This window comes from Accipiter gentilis, chromosome 1 (assembly GCF_929443795.1).
Source record: "Accipiter gentilis chromosome 1, bAccGen1.1, whole genome shotgun sequence".
Taxonomy (NCBI): Eukaryota; Metazoa; Chordata; class Aves; order Accipitriformes; family Accipitridae; genus Astur; species Astur gentilis.
In genome coordinates this window covers 3,555,056-3,571,762 of record NC_064880.1, presented here as the reverse complement: position 1 = coordinate 3,571,762, position 16,707 = coordinate 3,555,056, and the positions used below count along the sequence as shown (strand labels likewise).

The window sequence follows — 16,707 nt, the reverse complement described above, 5'->3', positions numbered from 1 at the left end:
TAGCAAGAGTGGCCCACAAAGAATGGACAGGGAGCCCATTTCATTCCACCATCAGGAACACAAGGCCTGGGCACTGGCCCAAAACTTAATGATACCCTGAAACATCACAGTGCTGGGGTCTGGCATCACTACAGCCGTTTGGCATGAGTAACCCTGGCTCATTTGCTCCAACCTAACACTGTGTCCTGAGCAGCCAATTTAACCTAGAGAGGTCCTGGAACACACAACGGTAACGGTGTCTGTCTTCCTGAGGATGTAGTCACCAGGAGCAGCATTTCCCAATCCACCATTTGGCCTTTCTCTCCTGAAGCAACCGAAGCCCACTCAGGGCAGGCGGCCTGAGCCCACAGAGTATGAGGGACTGTTCTCAACCATGGAGAGTGAGGCTGACACAGGACTTCATCAAGGCACCTTCTCTCAAAAAGCAGACTGTACGAAGCCCTTGGGATTAAAACAGCTTTTTCCAGTTTGCTTTTTTCCCCCTACTCTTTGTGGCAAGCTTAGACTTCCAGCGGGAGGTTTTTGGGCAGCTTCCCTTGACAGCCCACCCACCATCTCTCCTTTCCTTTTCTGGCCACCTTCTCTGCTTCACTACACAGTTCAGGTAAGACCCAGAAGTGGCAAGCACCTCTGGGTCTCCTAGCTTTTTCCAAGAGGTGGGAACAGTCATCTTATATCAGACCATTTACAGTGCAAAAGAGCTGGCATTGCCTAAAGCAGCAGCTTTTTGTGAGGAGGTGGTGGGTTAACCTTGTCTGGCTGCCAGGTACCCACCAAGCCATTCTCTCACAACCCCTCCTCAGCAAGACAAGGGGAGAAAATAAGATGAAAAAGTTCATGGTTTGAAATAAGTACAGGGAGATCACTCACCAGTTACCGTCACAGGCAAAACGGACTTGACTTGGGGAAGATTATTTAATTAATTGCCAATTAAAAATTGAGGATAGTGACATACAAGAACAAAACTGTAGCATGATCTGCATTCCCAGCCTAAGCAGTACTTGGTCCGTGACACTAAGATCTTGGCATGCATTGCAGAGATCTGACAAGCAATACACACTCTGAGGTGGTCACAAGCTTTAACCTTCTCATGCCCTGTAGTAATCTACTAGCAAAAACACTCTGGTTCATTCCTGATGCTTCCTTCCAGTGCCAACAGACTCACACGGATGTCCCCCCTACCTAACATCTCCCACTACAAGATAAGTAAGTCATGCTTTTGACACTACACAGGTGTATTACTCCAAAGAGAATGCAAAGCACTCTGTGTAGAAGCAGCAGCATTGGCTGCAGAGCCTGAAACACATTCATTATGTGTATTGCTGCAGCCAAGGACAAAGCAAGAAACATGCCAGGACTAGCTGAGTATGAACAGCCTCTAAATATGAACAGATGCAAAGCAAGGGGGAAAAAGAAAACCCCAAGACCACCCAGCTTTGTGTTTTTACCAATGTAAATTATTTACTGCTCTTGGCATCCATTTGCTCTCTCCAGCAGCACTCCAAGAAGCATTGGCCTGCAACTTTTCCCATGCAGCAGCTTCCCCAAGTGATGTTTGGGCACTGACAATGCTTCCCTCCACGCATGATACCAAGCAGGGATAGGCAAGCAGCAAGAAAGCCATCTGGTTCCCACCTGCACCTACAGCTGGAAAGTTTCCATCATTGGTTTCTGCCAGGATGACACATTTGCTTCGGATCAGGGAAAGGAAAGGACAACATTATGTCGTACTCAGAACTGCAGACAAGTACCCTGGGACATTCCAGGGAAGAATGGATTCCAGGGTACATAAAAATCAAACCACACAGCTAAGGAATGGGGCTTCTTCAGCTTGATCAATAGCAAATCCAGGCTACACAAATCTATGATATGTATAGGAACCAGTGTGATTGAAGGCTTCACAGAAATGCAGGCTGCTCCCTGTTGTGTGATGACAAGCAGATACCACACTAGGCAGTGCTAGCGTGGGGCACCTACAGCCACCTTACCATTCCTGCCTGGAAAAACAGGTCCTAGCTGGTGCCCTAGGGTACCGCATTGAAAGAAGCAAGCAAAAATGTGCTGAGTGCTTAGTACACAGGACAAACCAAGCAAGGTCCCAGGCCAGACAGATCACCCTGAAGTAGGATACAGCCCTTGCCCTTCTGTGGTAGGCAGAAAGGCTCTGTACACCAGTGGCTGGCTGGAAAAAGGACAGATGCTTTGAACAGCGCAAGTGAAGCATTTACAGAAGGTCTCTGCCTGTAACAGGGAAGCACTCTCTCAGCAGGACGCTTCCAGGCCTATGCGCAATGCTCTTCTGCCACAGCATGGGCTTGTTCTCAGACTGCCTAGGAAGAAGGATTAACTAACCATTCAGTCCAGGTCTAAAAAAAAATCATAGCTCATAAAACTGCTCCTTACTGAAGCTGTTTACTGAGAGGGAATTGAACTCGTGGTGATCAAATAAGCAGTATTCCTATGCCTGTGGTACAGGGACATTTCTATGTGGAATTTTAGTTTAAGTGTGTCTGTATCAGAACAGGGAAACTGCACAAATGAGGAAGACAGGCCATAGATATACACATATATAAATATATATACGTATCTCCATCTCCTGCTCTGTCAATACTCCTCTCCTCTGCTCCTGTTATTCATGCACCGAGCTCCACACCACTGCAATGGTGCCCTTCACTCCAGTCTGCAACAATTCATACAGTGGAAGCCTGGGGCAGGGATTGCCAAGTGGTTTGTGAGGCAACACCAGGTAATGAATATGCCGTTCCTGCCAGCAGCATCTCTGCTGAGAGGCATCCTATGATACCAGCATTACTTTTAGTGCTGCTTCATTAATTTTGCCACACAAGATCACCAGGGGAATATTTTCAAGTGGGTCCTCCATTCAATTGTCAACGCAAAATAGAGTTGTAAGAGCTAGAGTTTCATATATAAAATCATCCCTTGGCTTTTTCGCCTTTCCCAGACATACTTGGAACAAATAATTTGCTTTAAGATTTTCCAGACCAAATATCACCCCACCCTCTCTCTTAGCTTCCACCAAGACACGAGAAGTCCAGCCTATGACTCACGCACATCTGCGCCTGAGGAGGGTCAGCATGAAAGAAGGGAGTTAACGCAGCTCTCACCTAACAACAGCAAAAGGCTAGATCCTGCTTTTTCACTTCCCCAGCATGGGCTTCCAAGGCAACGGGATAAACCCAAACCTGTGTTTGACACGGGGCTTCGGCATTTTGTGCCCCCCCCCGCAAAAAGGCAAGTTCAGTGGCCCAGGATGCCATTCCTGGAAATGCAAGCCTAAAAACAAGATACAAGACATCAGAGATCCAAAGGCATACCATTGCTACAGCACTCCCACGACTCCCTGCAGAGCTTACAGGAGAAGAGGAGACACCATCAGGCTCTAAAGCAAAGCAGAAGCTAAAAAGAAGTAGGATTGCCTGGCTGTGAACTGCTTCTCTCAGCACTTATATGCATGAAGTTCAGAAGTAGGACATCACAGCTGCACATGGGAATAGTGCTTGAGTAGAGATTAAAAGTAGGCAACAGCATTTATGGTGGGAATTTGTCAGGGAGCAGCAGAGGCCATCGGACCGGGAGCTGAGAGGGGATAATACAGCTGGTAATGCAGGGGCCTCACCAGCCAAGGCTCCATCCCACCACAGCAAAGAAAGCAGGGCAGGTTCAGAGATGGTGGCCAGATTCAACCTAGAGCCAAGATCATCAGGTAAGTTTGTAGCGATGAGGCAGGTCCAGGTCCAAGCTGGGAAGTCAGTCCACATATCACAGTCAGGTCCAGAGATTTCCAGGCAGGTCCAGTATCAAGCTAGAAAAATCAGTCTGTTAAGTTGGGATCACCAGGGTCCATAGCTGGGTATGGCTGTAGCTGAGCTGGAGACACATGCTCCTACAGCACAGCTCAAACCAAGACTAAAGGCCCTGGGTGCAACTTAAATGGAGTGCCTGGGCCCAGGGGCCAAGGGCGTGGGTGGAGGCCCCAGGTGAAGCTGGTCAGGGCCATTAAGGTCTACTAGTGCACTGAGAGCCATAGCCTGAGATGAGATCAAGATCACGAAGTGAATCAATCAGCCATTCTCCTGCAACAACTGGCCCCAGCTGAGGAGACGGAGGGTGTGGAGCTTCCTCTGCAGCTGCCTGACATACGGACAAAGGCAGCTCTCCCTTCTCCAGCTCCGACAATTCACCGCCCCAGCCACAGCAGTCATGACCTGGATGAGTCACATCTCTGTGCTTATTTCCCTCATGGCCCGTCTGGAGGTCTCGTTCCCACTGATGTCCCCAGAAACAGTCTGAGGACTGGTTTATCATGCATTTAAATGAGGGTTGGTTGTCTGGTGGCCTGGGAATCAGAGCCTGATCCTTTTATCCAGTCTCAGGAATCCTGTCCCACCAGCAATCTCTCAAAGTGGGAGCACTGCAGTGTGTCTCTGAGAGAAGGGAGGCAGCTACAGCCCGGCTGGCTGGCCAGGTATGGGTCTGCCCAGACGTGGTTCTGTCAGCTATCTCTGAGCATCTGCTGGGGAACAAAAGTGACCCCCCCACCCCGCATCACCAGCCTGCAGAAGGTGGTCATCCATAATCTTTATGTCAGACGTCCTGTCAGGCACCCTGCTCCCCAAAGATGGCCCATTCTGCCGATAAGGCCCTTGTGCTGATCAAACATGGCACTGTTAGGACTGCAGAGGCTTTGGCGGTCTGTCCTGGCCTCCCCACCTCCTCCTCTTCTCTTCAACTACCTGTCCTGCTGCAGAGTTGCAAAGAGTTTTTCGGAGACCTGGGTGCTTACTTGTTCTACGGCATATTCTCTATCCAAGCTGAGGTTAGGGTGTGCCTGACAGGGCTTTGGAAAAAGCATGTAAATACCACTGCAGCTGCTCAAATAACAAAATAAAACTCAACAATGACAGCACACTGTACATTTTTTCCCCATTTTCATATTCCTACAGTTTACTCCTCTTTCATTGCAGCTTCTAGCAGCTGAATATAGTAACCTAAGGGGCTGGTGGGCCAGGCAGAATTCAAGCATCCTTTGTTTGGCAGGAGATGCTTAAATGACTTTTATTCCTGTCCGGCTATATGATTTGGTCCTACATCTCTTGAGCAATAGCCCACCAGATAAATGCCACCCATGAACAGCATTCCATCTGTGATGCTTTTCTAACACAGCTCACTTGAGGCTTTGTGCTCTGGAAAACAAGCCGACAACACTACTTCTGTTACACATGTCAGATGTCAACAGAGACTAAGCCTAACTTCTGAACCAAGCTTTAGTTGAGTCTCTCACAAAATGCTCAAGAGCTCCAGTTTGTGCATAGGTCAAAGGACAGTTGTTCCTGCCCCTTGCATATTAATGAAGCTGATTCTCTCCCCTAACTATAAAGCAGACATCCTAAGATATTCTGGAAACTGACAAACACCTAGTCCTTCTGAAACTCTGAATGCAGCACTGAGCTCACGGTAACTGCTAGATTGGTATCAAACTTCAAGGGCAGCAGCTCACTAAATTCTTTTGGACTAGTATACTGTCATTGCACTAGGACACAATGGCAAAAACTGTGAAGCCCTGTGATGACAGAAAGCATCTCCTCTGTCAGATGGTAATTCTGCATCCACAAATGATACCCCTTTCCTGTGGTATCTTGATGCACCTGGACCCTTCCCAAGTGCTGTCAGAAAGTGCAGGTGGTCCACCCAACCCTGCGGAGAATAGGCAGCTTGGATGCACTCTCCACTCTCACTTCTTTCTTCCCTCCCCCTGAACTCCACCACTACCCTCCACCCAGGACATCTGCCATCTGCCTCACTGACTCATCCCAGCTTGGGTGGCTTTTCTTCTTGTCAGCAGGAAATGCTTCCTGGCTCGCCCAGCATAGCTAAATCTCCCCTGCAAGCTGCTACTGCTCCTGCTGGAGGATTCCTGTGATGTAGCTACGCTGATTTATGGCAGACAGGAACGCTTAGGACTTAATGAAGCTCCACACAGCGCTGTCTGGAGTAGTACTGATGAGGGCAATGTTAATGTTACATCTTCTGACTGGAAAATACCTGGTGCTGCTGAAGATGCACTTAAGGGGCTTAGCCAGAGTAATCCTATCACAACAGCACTTTCACTTTTCTTATCTTTCTGATCACACAGAGAGAGGGGACTGCATGGGTAAGAGCCTTGATGTGTAAATGTGACAAGGTTGTGCTGCAGATCCTGGTACTTCCTTCCCTCCAAGGCACGTGTAGGGCAATAAGCTGGTGGGAAAACTGCCTCCCATTCTTTGACAGAGCCAGGGATTATTGCATCCCCACATTCACTGCCTCTTGCTCTTGTATAACCCAGAGCCTCGCCCTCCTTAGTTCCTTGGAAGTGGATGCTGACAGCTTTGAACTATCTGTAAATTGTACATTTCTTAATCTGGACAGCTAGTCAGCACCAAGACACTGGCATGGAGCACAGCCAGTTGTGTCTGCTATAAAAGTCTACAGAGAGGACTACCCTGCCTTCACAAGTGCTGATTAGGTACGTGACTGCACTAGAAAGAACTGCAATTAAACACAGGGCAGGGAACTCCGACCTAATCAGAATTCTGGGGTAAAAAAATCCACTTCAAGTCTAGGGTTTAACAGTCCTTGGCAACGGCGTGAAAAAAAAAAGTGAGCTTCTGCACTGCTGTAATTCCAAACACCATTGCCTAGCATCATAGTCTAAATCCAATAGCCCCTAATTATCAGCTACCACTCTAGAACTGATGGCAACTTTATGCTCCTTTACCTGTGGGGAAACCTTGTTACACTCATGTACTTACATTCATCAGATTCTGTAAAAAGAGGGAAAGGTTGTTTTCTCATATATAATGGTCTGGCAGATTGCTATGCCTTTCAATCTCCCTTCTGTGTTTTAGGGAAGGTGATAAGGAGGAAGGAAAGAGGCAAACACACACACAGGTTTTGGAGCTGACAGCACAGCATCTCTCTGCAGACAAGCAAGGAGCGTTTCCAGTACAGAAGAGCTTGGCAAGCCACAGTCAAAATTTATTCATTCCAGTGTGGTATGCAGTGAGGAGGAGGGGTCACAGGGGAGACTTCAGGCCCTCGAGCAAAATTCCAGTTCATGCCACTCAGGCTCCTGTGAGCTGTGCAGGAAGGTTGTTGCAAGGCTCTGGGATCCCTGTCTGTTACCCGCTGCTCAGAGGTCTCACAGAGGTAGCTGGAAACTTGTTCCATGTCATGGATCATGCACCTCTAAGCAGTGCATGGAAGCTCGCCTGATGAGGCAATGTGATACAGCATCCTTCAGACAGTTGAGCTGTGCCCCATGCTGCAAAGACTGCACTTGCCAGAGAACGGGCAGGGGAGTTTCTGCAGAATATCAGCTCATTCTGTGTTGAGGCAAAGGCTCCTGGCAGGTAGAGGAGCGATAGAACAGAACAGTACAAATAATGAGACAGACCATAACATTTATTAGAGGGAAGTGCTCTGGGATATTTAAGTGTTTACACAGTGAGGGGAAGAGCCCTCACTCTCTCAGGATCTCAGATACAAGGAATTTTTCAGTAGTAAGATTTCATTTTCAGTTGGGGGTAAGAAGTGCAAGCTAACACTGCAAAGGTGTCCAAGTGCCTCAGTTTCACCAAGTCCAGTGGTACTCGGAGAACTAAATACTTCCGAGACCTGTACCTCTGCTCTGCCTGTGTTTAGTAAAGAGCCAATTACCCTAAACACTGTACTTTTACAAGTACTGGAGGTAAGAGCTGATGCTTTTAAATTTGTAGCCCAACTGACAACTGTAGGACTCCTAGAGTCAATAGGGAAAGGTGGAGCATTTTGCTTTTGGAATATGGAGAGGAGTCACAGTCATTTCTCATCAGCTGTTTTCCTCCTGCATGAACTGAAATTTTGTGTCTAGGATGCCTGAGGCTGGGGATCCTTATCCCTTAGATATCTAATGTAGCATTAGTACAACTGAGAATCAAACCACTGAAATGCTGTTAGAAAAGATGAGTACAGGAATTCAGTGGACCTACACGCTGCCGCGATTGTTAGGAGAGAGAAATGACAGCCTCCTAAAGCAAAATGGAATATTCATCCAGACACAGGACAGCCACCAAGACAAACACATGCACAGCATCCTGCCTTGAATCTGACTCCGAGGTGACACGGCAGCCAGCAGGACCTTTGCCTTTTCTGCTGGTGCTGCTACCCACATCTGCAGCTGCAGTGATGCCTCAAGAGGTCAGCATTGTAACATCAGTAGGAAGCTTGTTTTCAAGCCACTAAGCTTACATTTCTGAACAGAAAAGCCTAGGAAGCCAATTCCCCAAGACGCTGGAAGGCCATTTTCCCTAGAGAGGCAAGCAAAATCAGCCTCTCAGCTAAGCAACTGGCATGTTACGGAAACACATCCTCTCTGTGGGGCTGCTAGGGCAGTGCCATTCTCCACTGACCTCTTACTCAGTCATCATCACCTATATCAGTTTGTCTGAGCCATCTAACCTTTCCTGTCTCCCATACAAAGTCATCCCCAGTAAAACAGCTGCCCCAGCAAGCCACCTTAGGCAGTCAACATGACCAGCCAAAGCCAGGAGCCCAAACTTTTTAAATACTTAATGGGGAGATGCAGTCACCTCTAGAGCACAGTTCAGGGAAGCCTTGAACCGTAGCTTCATGAACCTTTTCAGCCAGCATAAACTAGCACTGCAGTCAAGAGTTTGCTTTGTTTGTGTGGTTGCATTGTGAAATGGCTTTAACTAGCTAAAAACCCGGCTAGTTTGGATGCAGACCAGTGCCCTCTGCAGCTGTGTGACCCCCTGAGCTAGCACTAGGGAGGGATGACAAGGGTGCTGGAAAAAGTTAAAAATGGAAAGAAGGCAAGAGGGGTGGCAGGACTGCCTCTCTCTGTGGTACGGCTGGTCTGTGCTGGCTGGAAGAGGTCATGAAACTGCTTAGACTAAAGCAACTCCTGAGGGAAGCCAGCCTCCTAACTGGGAACTAACCCATAAGGTGGGAGTGCTTTCTGCACTGCTGCACTTGGTTCCGCAAGGCTCAAACAGCTTTCCAATTCGGTTGCTTCGCTTTCTCTCACCAAGCCAAAGCAAGCAGCAAGAGATCTGAATGGGGAAGGGACAACGCAGAATTGCTCCCTGAACTGTTTGCTAAGCAGCCTGTTGACTGTGGTTGAAATCCTCCACAGACACTATGCCCAAATGCCTGTGGCTAAGAGCACAAAAAAAGGCAAAGGACACTGACTCCAGCTCTTGTGAACTCAAATCTATCTTTTGTCATCTGTCCTCTAAGGCTGCTTTGATGTTTTTTCCTCCTTGTGCATTAAAAGGAAGGTGGGAAGGCTCTGGAGCTCAGTGTGTTCATATTTACTTCCAAGCGGGTTTTATGCTTGGATTTTGCTGAACTAGAATCAGGACATCTCCGCGCCCCGTGCTCTAGCAATAAAATTATAGAACAAGCTTTTCCAACTGATTTTTTGGGGATATTTTCCCTTCTTTTTAACTTGTTCCAGTTGTACATACTGTCCTGGCCACATTCCTAGAGTAAGCACTGACAACTGTTTCATAGTTGAGATCCTCAGACATGGATGAGCCAAGATACACATACACACACACGTACAGGCACACACAAAGGAGACGGCAGAAGGCACTAAAAATAACTTAGCTAATTGAACAGCCGGTCGGAGAGGGCTCAAGATGCAGCAGTCATTCCAAAGCCATTTCCTGGAGAAGGATTCACACTGCTGTGCACCAAGGGAGGAGGGTGCTCTCCAAAGGATGGCGGGGGGGGGGGGGGGGGGGGGGGGGGCAGGATTTAAGCACATTTCCCCTTGTGCATGCAGCTGCTGGTAGGGAAATACAGCCTTTTACAACCCCTGGGCTACACGTAGTAGGGAGCTCAGCCCTGCTGAAGAGGGTGGGGTGCATGGGAAGGGTTACACCACATCAGCTGGGGATTTGACAGCTCTGGGAAGGGTCCTTCTGCTTATTAGTTGGCTAAGGCAACAGCAATCCCAGAAGTGCCACTTTTGGCAGAGACCGGGGATCCAGGGGAAGCTGCACAGCTGGCGTAGCAGAGCTTGCAGACAGCATTCTGCATCCAGAGGTTTCTGGCTGGGACTGCTTCCTCATGGCTGGGCTGCACGCACTCCTCAGCCCAGCCTCTATCAGTGCAGCTGTGATGTGATCCCTGGAATGAAGGGGTAGCTTCTCAGGGGTACATATGCTCCTTGGCAGAAAGGCCTTATGTTTTCAAATGGAATTTGAGCAGCATCAGGGTTGACCTTCTCTGCTTTGACACAAATATACCTTTTCTCTGATGCTCACACTGGTTTATTCACTCTCTCCCCACCAACAACATTGCTGTACAGCTGTATGACTAACGGACCTAGGAGAGCTGCATGTGCAGTACCTCTTTCCCTGTCATTTTTTACTAGGAAACAGTCTTCCCATCTGATTCATGAAATAATTAAATGGACTCGATGCAGCTTCTTCTCCAGCTGCATGTGGTTAACTTGCATCCCAAAAGCAAGCATCGTGCCTAATGTACTTTGACAGGGGCATCGTGGTATAAAAGTGGGTCAGTCCAGTGCTGACATCCTGAAGTTTCCTTCACTTCAAAGCACTTGTGCTTTAAGCTCCTACTGAGTTACAGACTTAAAATTGTGGGTCTGGCATGAAGCCACCAAGCATGAAGCACCTTCCTCTTCTATGAGGTTTACAGATGCTGGATGTTTGGGATGGAGAAAGGGCAGATTCTAACTCCTCGGGCTCTGCTAGTGAGATACAGTCAGCTCAGGAGAATAGCCATTGTCCGAGCATTTCCCTCCTTTCATCTCAGTGTAGCATTAGTATGTCCTGTGTTATCCTTAAACACAGAGCTGCACATAATTCACTGAGTCTGCTCCCAGCAGTAACTGGACAATGCAGTCCTTTTGGTTTGATCCATTCATAGCCTTGCTGGTGCTCTCATGTCACAAATTTGAACGGCAAGCTTCAGAGCGTATTCCAAATCTGCAGCAACAAGGTTATACATACAAGCTGTTAACAGCCAGAGTCCTGAGTTGTCAGAGCTCCCCAGGACCCTGCCCGTCCTCACTACAAAATCCTGTGCTATCCAAGAAGAAGCACAAGGCATCTGGAGCGCGGGACCTTTGCGAACCCTCCTCTTCCTTTGACGAAGGGGTCTCTAACATCACCCTTCTACGTATTTGTTGTACATCTCTGATCTGAAATGAGCCAAAAGGCACCTGTGCAACAGTACATAGCCTTTCACTACATGGTACCTCCTCTGCAAGCCTGTGGAAATTCCATTTCCTAGCATACATGATGCATCAGGACTGATCATCTTGAGTACACAAACTCACAGCTCATCCAATTCAATATTGTTGCAAGAGGCAACATTAACTCCCAGCCCTTTGCTGCTCTCGTGGCTATGCAGTGTGCAGGGACTGGAACCTGAAAAACACTTCCTTCGTGGACCCCACCTTTGTGCAGTGTCAAGTAAGCCAAACACAGAAGAGCATTAATCAGTGCCTTGAGAAAGAGGTTGCCATCAGCACACAAAAAGACAAGAGGAAACATCATCTTACCATGTGGTAGTTAATCATTTCCTGCAGACTGTCTCCAAATTTGTCGAGGCACTCCTGAAAAAAAAGGTAAAGAAAACTGGCAGTGAATAGAAGCAGCTGCCCTTCATTCCCAGGGGTTCAACGGCTGAGAGAAGCTCTCATTAAGCCAGTGAAGAGCCACTCTGCCATTTGGCAAGAAGGCGTTTCGAAAATGTCTGACATTGAAGCCATAGACTCCCTGTCCTTTCCACTTTAGTGCAGAAATCAACGTGTCAGTTGTCACTTGTGTAGGCTGGTTACCCGCATTTCCTAAATAACTGATGCTTACTGACCTAGATTCAAACAACCTTGTCAGAACTGTGGCTTCTTAAAAGTCCAGTTCTCCCTGCAGACAATGAATCTCACTCTGACCTTTCAGCATTGCATTATCAGATGGTCTCTACATTCCTCCAAAAAGAAAACCTCACACTAAATTGCTACTTAAACAGTGTAAGGGTTTTGGACATATGGTCCATTCACAGCACCAGGAAGCTTAATGCTCCCCAGTCCTCACCGTGTTCCATGCTCCATCCCACAGGATGACTTACCGAAATCATTTCATCCTTCTTGCACTGCTGCGACAAGTCCCGGACTCCACTGACAAAGTGCTTGTTCGTGGTGAGGTAGGCTTTGCCTGCTTCAATCATCCCACTGCATAGCTTTACCAGCTGCACAAGGAGAGAGGTGTGAGTGGATAGGCAGCTGATCACATCCAACTGAACTGCAACCAGGCTGGTTTTAATCTGCACCAACACCACAGCCCAAGACCTTTAGAACACGACGCCGTTCACATTCTTGGTGCGGCTACACTAGCAAGCCTTACTGCATGTGAGAGAAACAGGGATGCAAATCACACTTCTCAGGGTATGTCATGCTGTCAACATTTCACTTGTCACTTAAGAATAACAGTTCTAGGCTATCCCCTGAACACAAATGAATCAGGGCAGCCCATTTTTTCCAGTGGGCTTCTACTCTTCATTCTATCCTGAGGCATCAGGACCGCAGTAAAAGGAATCTGATCACACAGATTGACTGGGGAGAGGTAAGACGCCTTGGTGCCGGCTGGAAGTGATACACTGTCTAGAATCTCCCTGCTGGGAGTATGCTGCTCTTTGGGATTGTCGAGTCTCTGAGCCCAGCTGGCTGTTCTGCATACTTGTGGAGACTTGTCTTGCTCTTACCTTGGAATGAAGGGGAACCAGCATTCAGCAGCCTTATGTTTTTGTATCATGCTTTCCTTAAACCAACTGACCAGGACTGCTTAAGCCATGTCTGCTGTGTGCAGCCAGTGAAAATCTACGTTCCCTCATACCATCAAGATTGTAGATAACTATGAATCAATTTCCACAATTCTGCAGCCCAAGGAAACTTTGCTGGTTCATCGTGGGGGATTACAGCATATATCTCTGGACTGCCTGTGCCTTAGTACAGTCTTTCTGATGGACCTGGAAGGAGCTTTGTTCAGAGAAACATTAACAACTTTAAGCAAGCTACACACGCTCCAATTCTCATCACCAGCCTTGTTATAGTGAAGCTACCAGCGAAGTTACCTGGAACTTGCAGCAAAATGGGGTGGCTTCCTCACTTTGGAATTAGTTTGCTGCAATGCAGGCATACATCTCCAGACAGCCTTTATTAACTTTTGATAATATAACAGCTGCAGGGAACATTCCCAGACTTCCTAGCCTCAGCAAACTGCCTTAGCATGCCTGGAACTGGCTGTAAAGACTGGAGCATTAGCTTAGCTAGAATTCCTGGCCGTTAGCCTATCTCCTTTCAGCCAAAGCTCCTTGTAAAAGGTTACGTTAAACAACTTAAGATAAATCCATAAACAAAAGGTCCAAGAGATTTGCAACAGTGATGGCTGACCACTGAGCAAAATTTTTTAATTTTTTGTTTGTTTGTTTGTTTTTAAATCATCACTGTTCTAAGCTTTTTAACTAAGTGAAAAACTTCATCTGCTGATAATGAACAATAGTTGGAACTGAAGTTTTCCATTCTCAAAATCCAGGAGCTTTTTAGAGATATTAATCTTACTAATGAAAAATGACTTTAGAAATCTTTCCCTGTCAACCAGCCTCACCTACAGGCTAGGAACGAATAGCTCTCAAGTTTGGCTGGACGACAAAGCCCCACTGAAGCATGGTGTGCTGTTTTGGGGCTTGGTGCTTGTTCTATATATGTAGCCACAAGGCTTTGGGATCTAATCTATACGCATGCATTGCAAAACAAGCTTGCTTGCCTCTTTCTGCAGTTCTGTAAAAATATAGCTGAGTATATCTGAACGTATAAATATATATATAGTCACACGTGTTATATCTGTGTATACATAGTATATACAGTCTTTACTCTTTCACACTCACATCCTCTCCTGTCCGTGCAATTTGTCAGAAAAGCATTGGATGCTAGCAGACTTATACTAGCCCATCCAAGCCCAGAGAAGAAAAGCAAACAGATGCAGTTCCTGTCACATCTGGAGCCCAGACGTACACTAGGGGTTTGGACAGATCCTCTGGAAAGGAAATCCAGCCTATTCTGCAACGTGGCGGTTTCTAGCATACCTCTGTGCAAACACTGCGGCTGAGGCTGTGTTACTAGTAGCTGAAGGCCATTCAGCACAAGCACGCTCCCAAGGGGAGCAATGATGGCTTTGCAGATGGACCACAGGACAGAATGAAGGACATCTCTTTGAAACAGCAATCAAGCCCAAATCTCTGGTGTCCCCTTGGATGAATCATTTACACTGCCCTTTACCTCCATTTTAAACAGGTGTTAAAAGACTAATCATTTATAAACTAAGTGCTCAGGGGCACAGTAAAAGGCAGAGAAACAGAGTCGGTCCTTGCCAGCTTGCTGCTCTTTAAGTAGTCATGCCAGCTATTTGGGTACCACTGAACAACATTTACACCAAGCCCTAGAAAGGCTACCCTGGGCATCCACCCAGCCGGTACACAGGAGAGGAGCTGGGCCATCCAAGGATGATTTATTAAGAATGGGGGTGATTGAATCTTGTCCAAAGTTACCCTCAGAGAAACTAATTTGAAATTCAGTGGCTCTTCAGATGCAAGCTCCAGCATCATTTGCCCTGGACCCAGGCCTGATAAGCCTGTTGCTGACAGTGACTGAGCCAGCACTTTGCACGACCAGTCATTTCTGCAGCAGACAGGGGAAATGATGCATGCAAACAGAATGAAATGTCCACCCATTTTGCATTACCAGAATAGCACCCCATAAGTGCTGTCAGGGGAAGACCAAAATTGCATGAGACTATTGTTTTAATGCAGTCCTCACCCAAAGGAGCTGAAATCAATTTGCAACAAAGCACTGAACAATAAAAAGCTGAGAGCCCTGAACAGCTTTTGTACTTCCAGCCCACCCTCCTTGCCTAGAATTGTTCTTCGCACACAAAGTCATCTAACTACAGGGGGCACTGACAGCAGCAGTGCTAGAATCAGAGCAAGTTTCACCCCATGCTTTGTCTTTAAAGCCTCAGCTTAGAGGAAAACAGATAACCTAAAACCGTTTGCAGCTTCCACCAGTGAGACTAGTTAGCTTGTGCAGATAACCGTTTCAAGCAGCTTGATTAGTAAACAGGTTTTATAGGACACAGCTTTGCCTAGGGCTTGTGACTTCAACAAAGCCCATTTCTCCATCAGATGCAGGAGTTTTATCCCTTGCTAGCTTTGGGAAATCTCACAGATAAAAAGCCGACAGCTCTTCTGGCTCCTCTTCTTCATTTCTCTCTGTTCTCGTTCAGAAACAACTTGGCTGATGTCTCAGACAAGGAGGAGTGGGAATGGAAAAGCCACCTTCCATCACAAAGCCTCTTAGATCCAAAGTACCAACTGGAAGTAAAGAATCACCAGCATAAATGCAAAATGGCCAAACTGGTCCCTGAGAGAATAGTTCCAGTGTCAGATTACAGCTGCGGTGCACAGCCTGGCTGAACATCAAACAGCAACCACCACCATCAGTCTGAATCCGGCCCCTTGTTTACCTGTGTCTCCTTACATCCCTGAGCTGACACAGTGGTGCCCATGGTGTGTGATGGGCGTTTAATAGCTCCAACCCCACACAGCTTCGTATCACAAGCAAGATGGTGGAGAGGGGAAGCAGACAGCACCAAAATAACTTGCCACAGCAGGAGAAGCAATGTCAGTCCCCTGAGATCCAGGACCAGAACAAGAAGGCCATCGTTGAGCATTAGGAGCCCATCTGGACCTCTTGTCCTAACCCCTTTTGCAGTCACAAAGGAGCCTTGACAGGTACCTGTCAGTAGAGGGAGACATGGTCCTGTTGACAAGCCCAGTGTATTACACATTAGTTTCCTGACAGCCTGAGATGGGCTCACTTTTTAGAGGAGACTGGTGGGGCCATATTCCTAAACAGGAACTCATCAGTCCCTCTTCAAACCAATGCGCTAAACTGCCCCATCTTACCTTGTCAAGCTTTGCCTCTATCTCCACCACATCTGTTTCCACTTCATCAATGGTTGCCCTGCAATGACAACAGCAAAAGGAAATAATTAATTGATTGCTTATGATGATTGGGAAAGAAGCCAGGAAGTCCTAGATGAGTAAAGATCAGAGGGACTAAGGTATGTGTGCTGGTGGTGGACAGGAGGAGGGATTCACACTTCCCACTTTGGAGTTTCCTGCTGCTCTGTAAACTCGGTACTTGCTTGGGAGAATGATCACACCTCATCAGGAATTAATTCCACTGGGCTGGAAAAAGAGATGGAGATTATGCTATCTTCTGTCAGCATCATGGATAAAGTCAGGTGCGCTGTAGTAGTCATACACAGCGAACTCATTTAGTGGCCTTGTTCTGATTCTGCAGGCAATGTTGTTACTTGGTAGTAATGCTAAGTGACACAGAAATAACCACTGTTGCACCTTAGCCATCCATTCACATTAGGCACAAATTGTTTGCTTCGGTACCACCAAAACCCATTTCCTAGGCTACAACAGTGCCTGAAGTGCAGCCACATGGTGAATTATGTCCTTTGAACCTTAAGAACCATCACTCAAGCAGAAACACATCTCGGTCCTTTTGTCGTTGAAGACCATAAGTCTCTTCCACACAGGTGG

At 47.2% G+C, this 16,707-nt stretch overlaps 1 protein-coding gene across 1 annotated transcript in view; it reads right to left on the bottom strand.

Annotated features, from left to right (window-relative positions):
- ACAP3 (ArfGAP with coiled-coil, ankyrin repeat and PH domains 3) overlaps positions 1-16,707 on the bottom strand; it is a 94,736-nt gene that overhangs the window by 37,081 nt on the left and 40,948 nt on the right. Inside the window, exons 2-4 of the mRNA XM_049812841.1 lie at positions 16,057-16,114; positions 12,166-12,285; positions 11,600-11,653 (exon numbers count right to left, since the gene is read on the bottom strand). Of these exons, the coding sequence (XP_049668798.1) occupies positions 11,600-11,653; positions 12,166-12,285; positions 16,057-16,114 (232 nt within the window). The remainder of the gene's footprint in view (positions 1-11,599; positions 11,654-12,165; positions 12,286-16,056; positions 16,115-16,707) is intronic.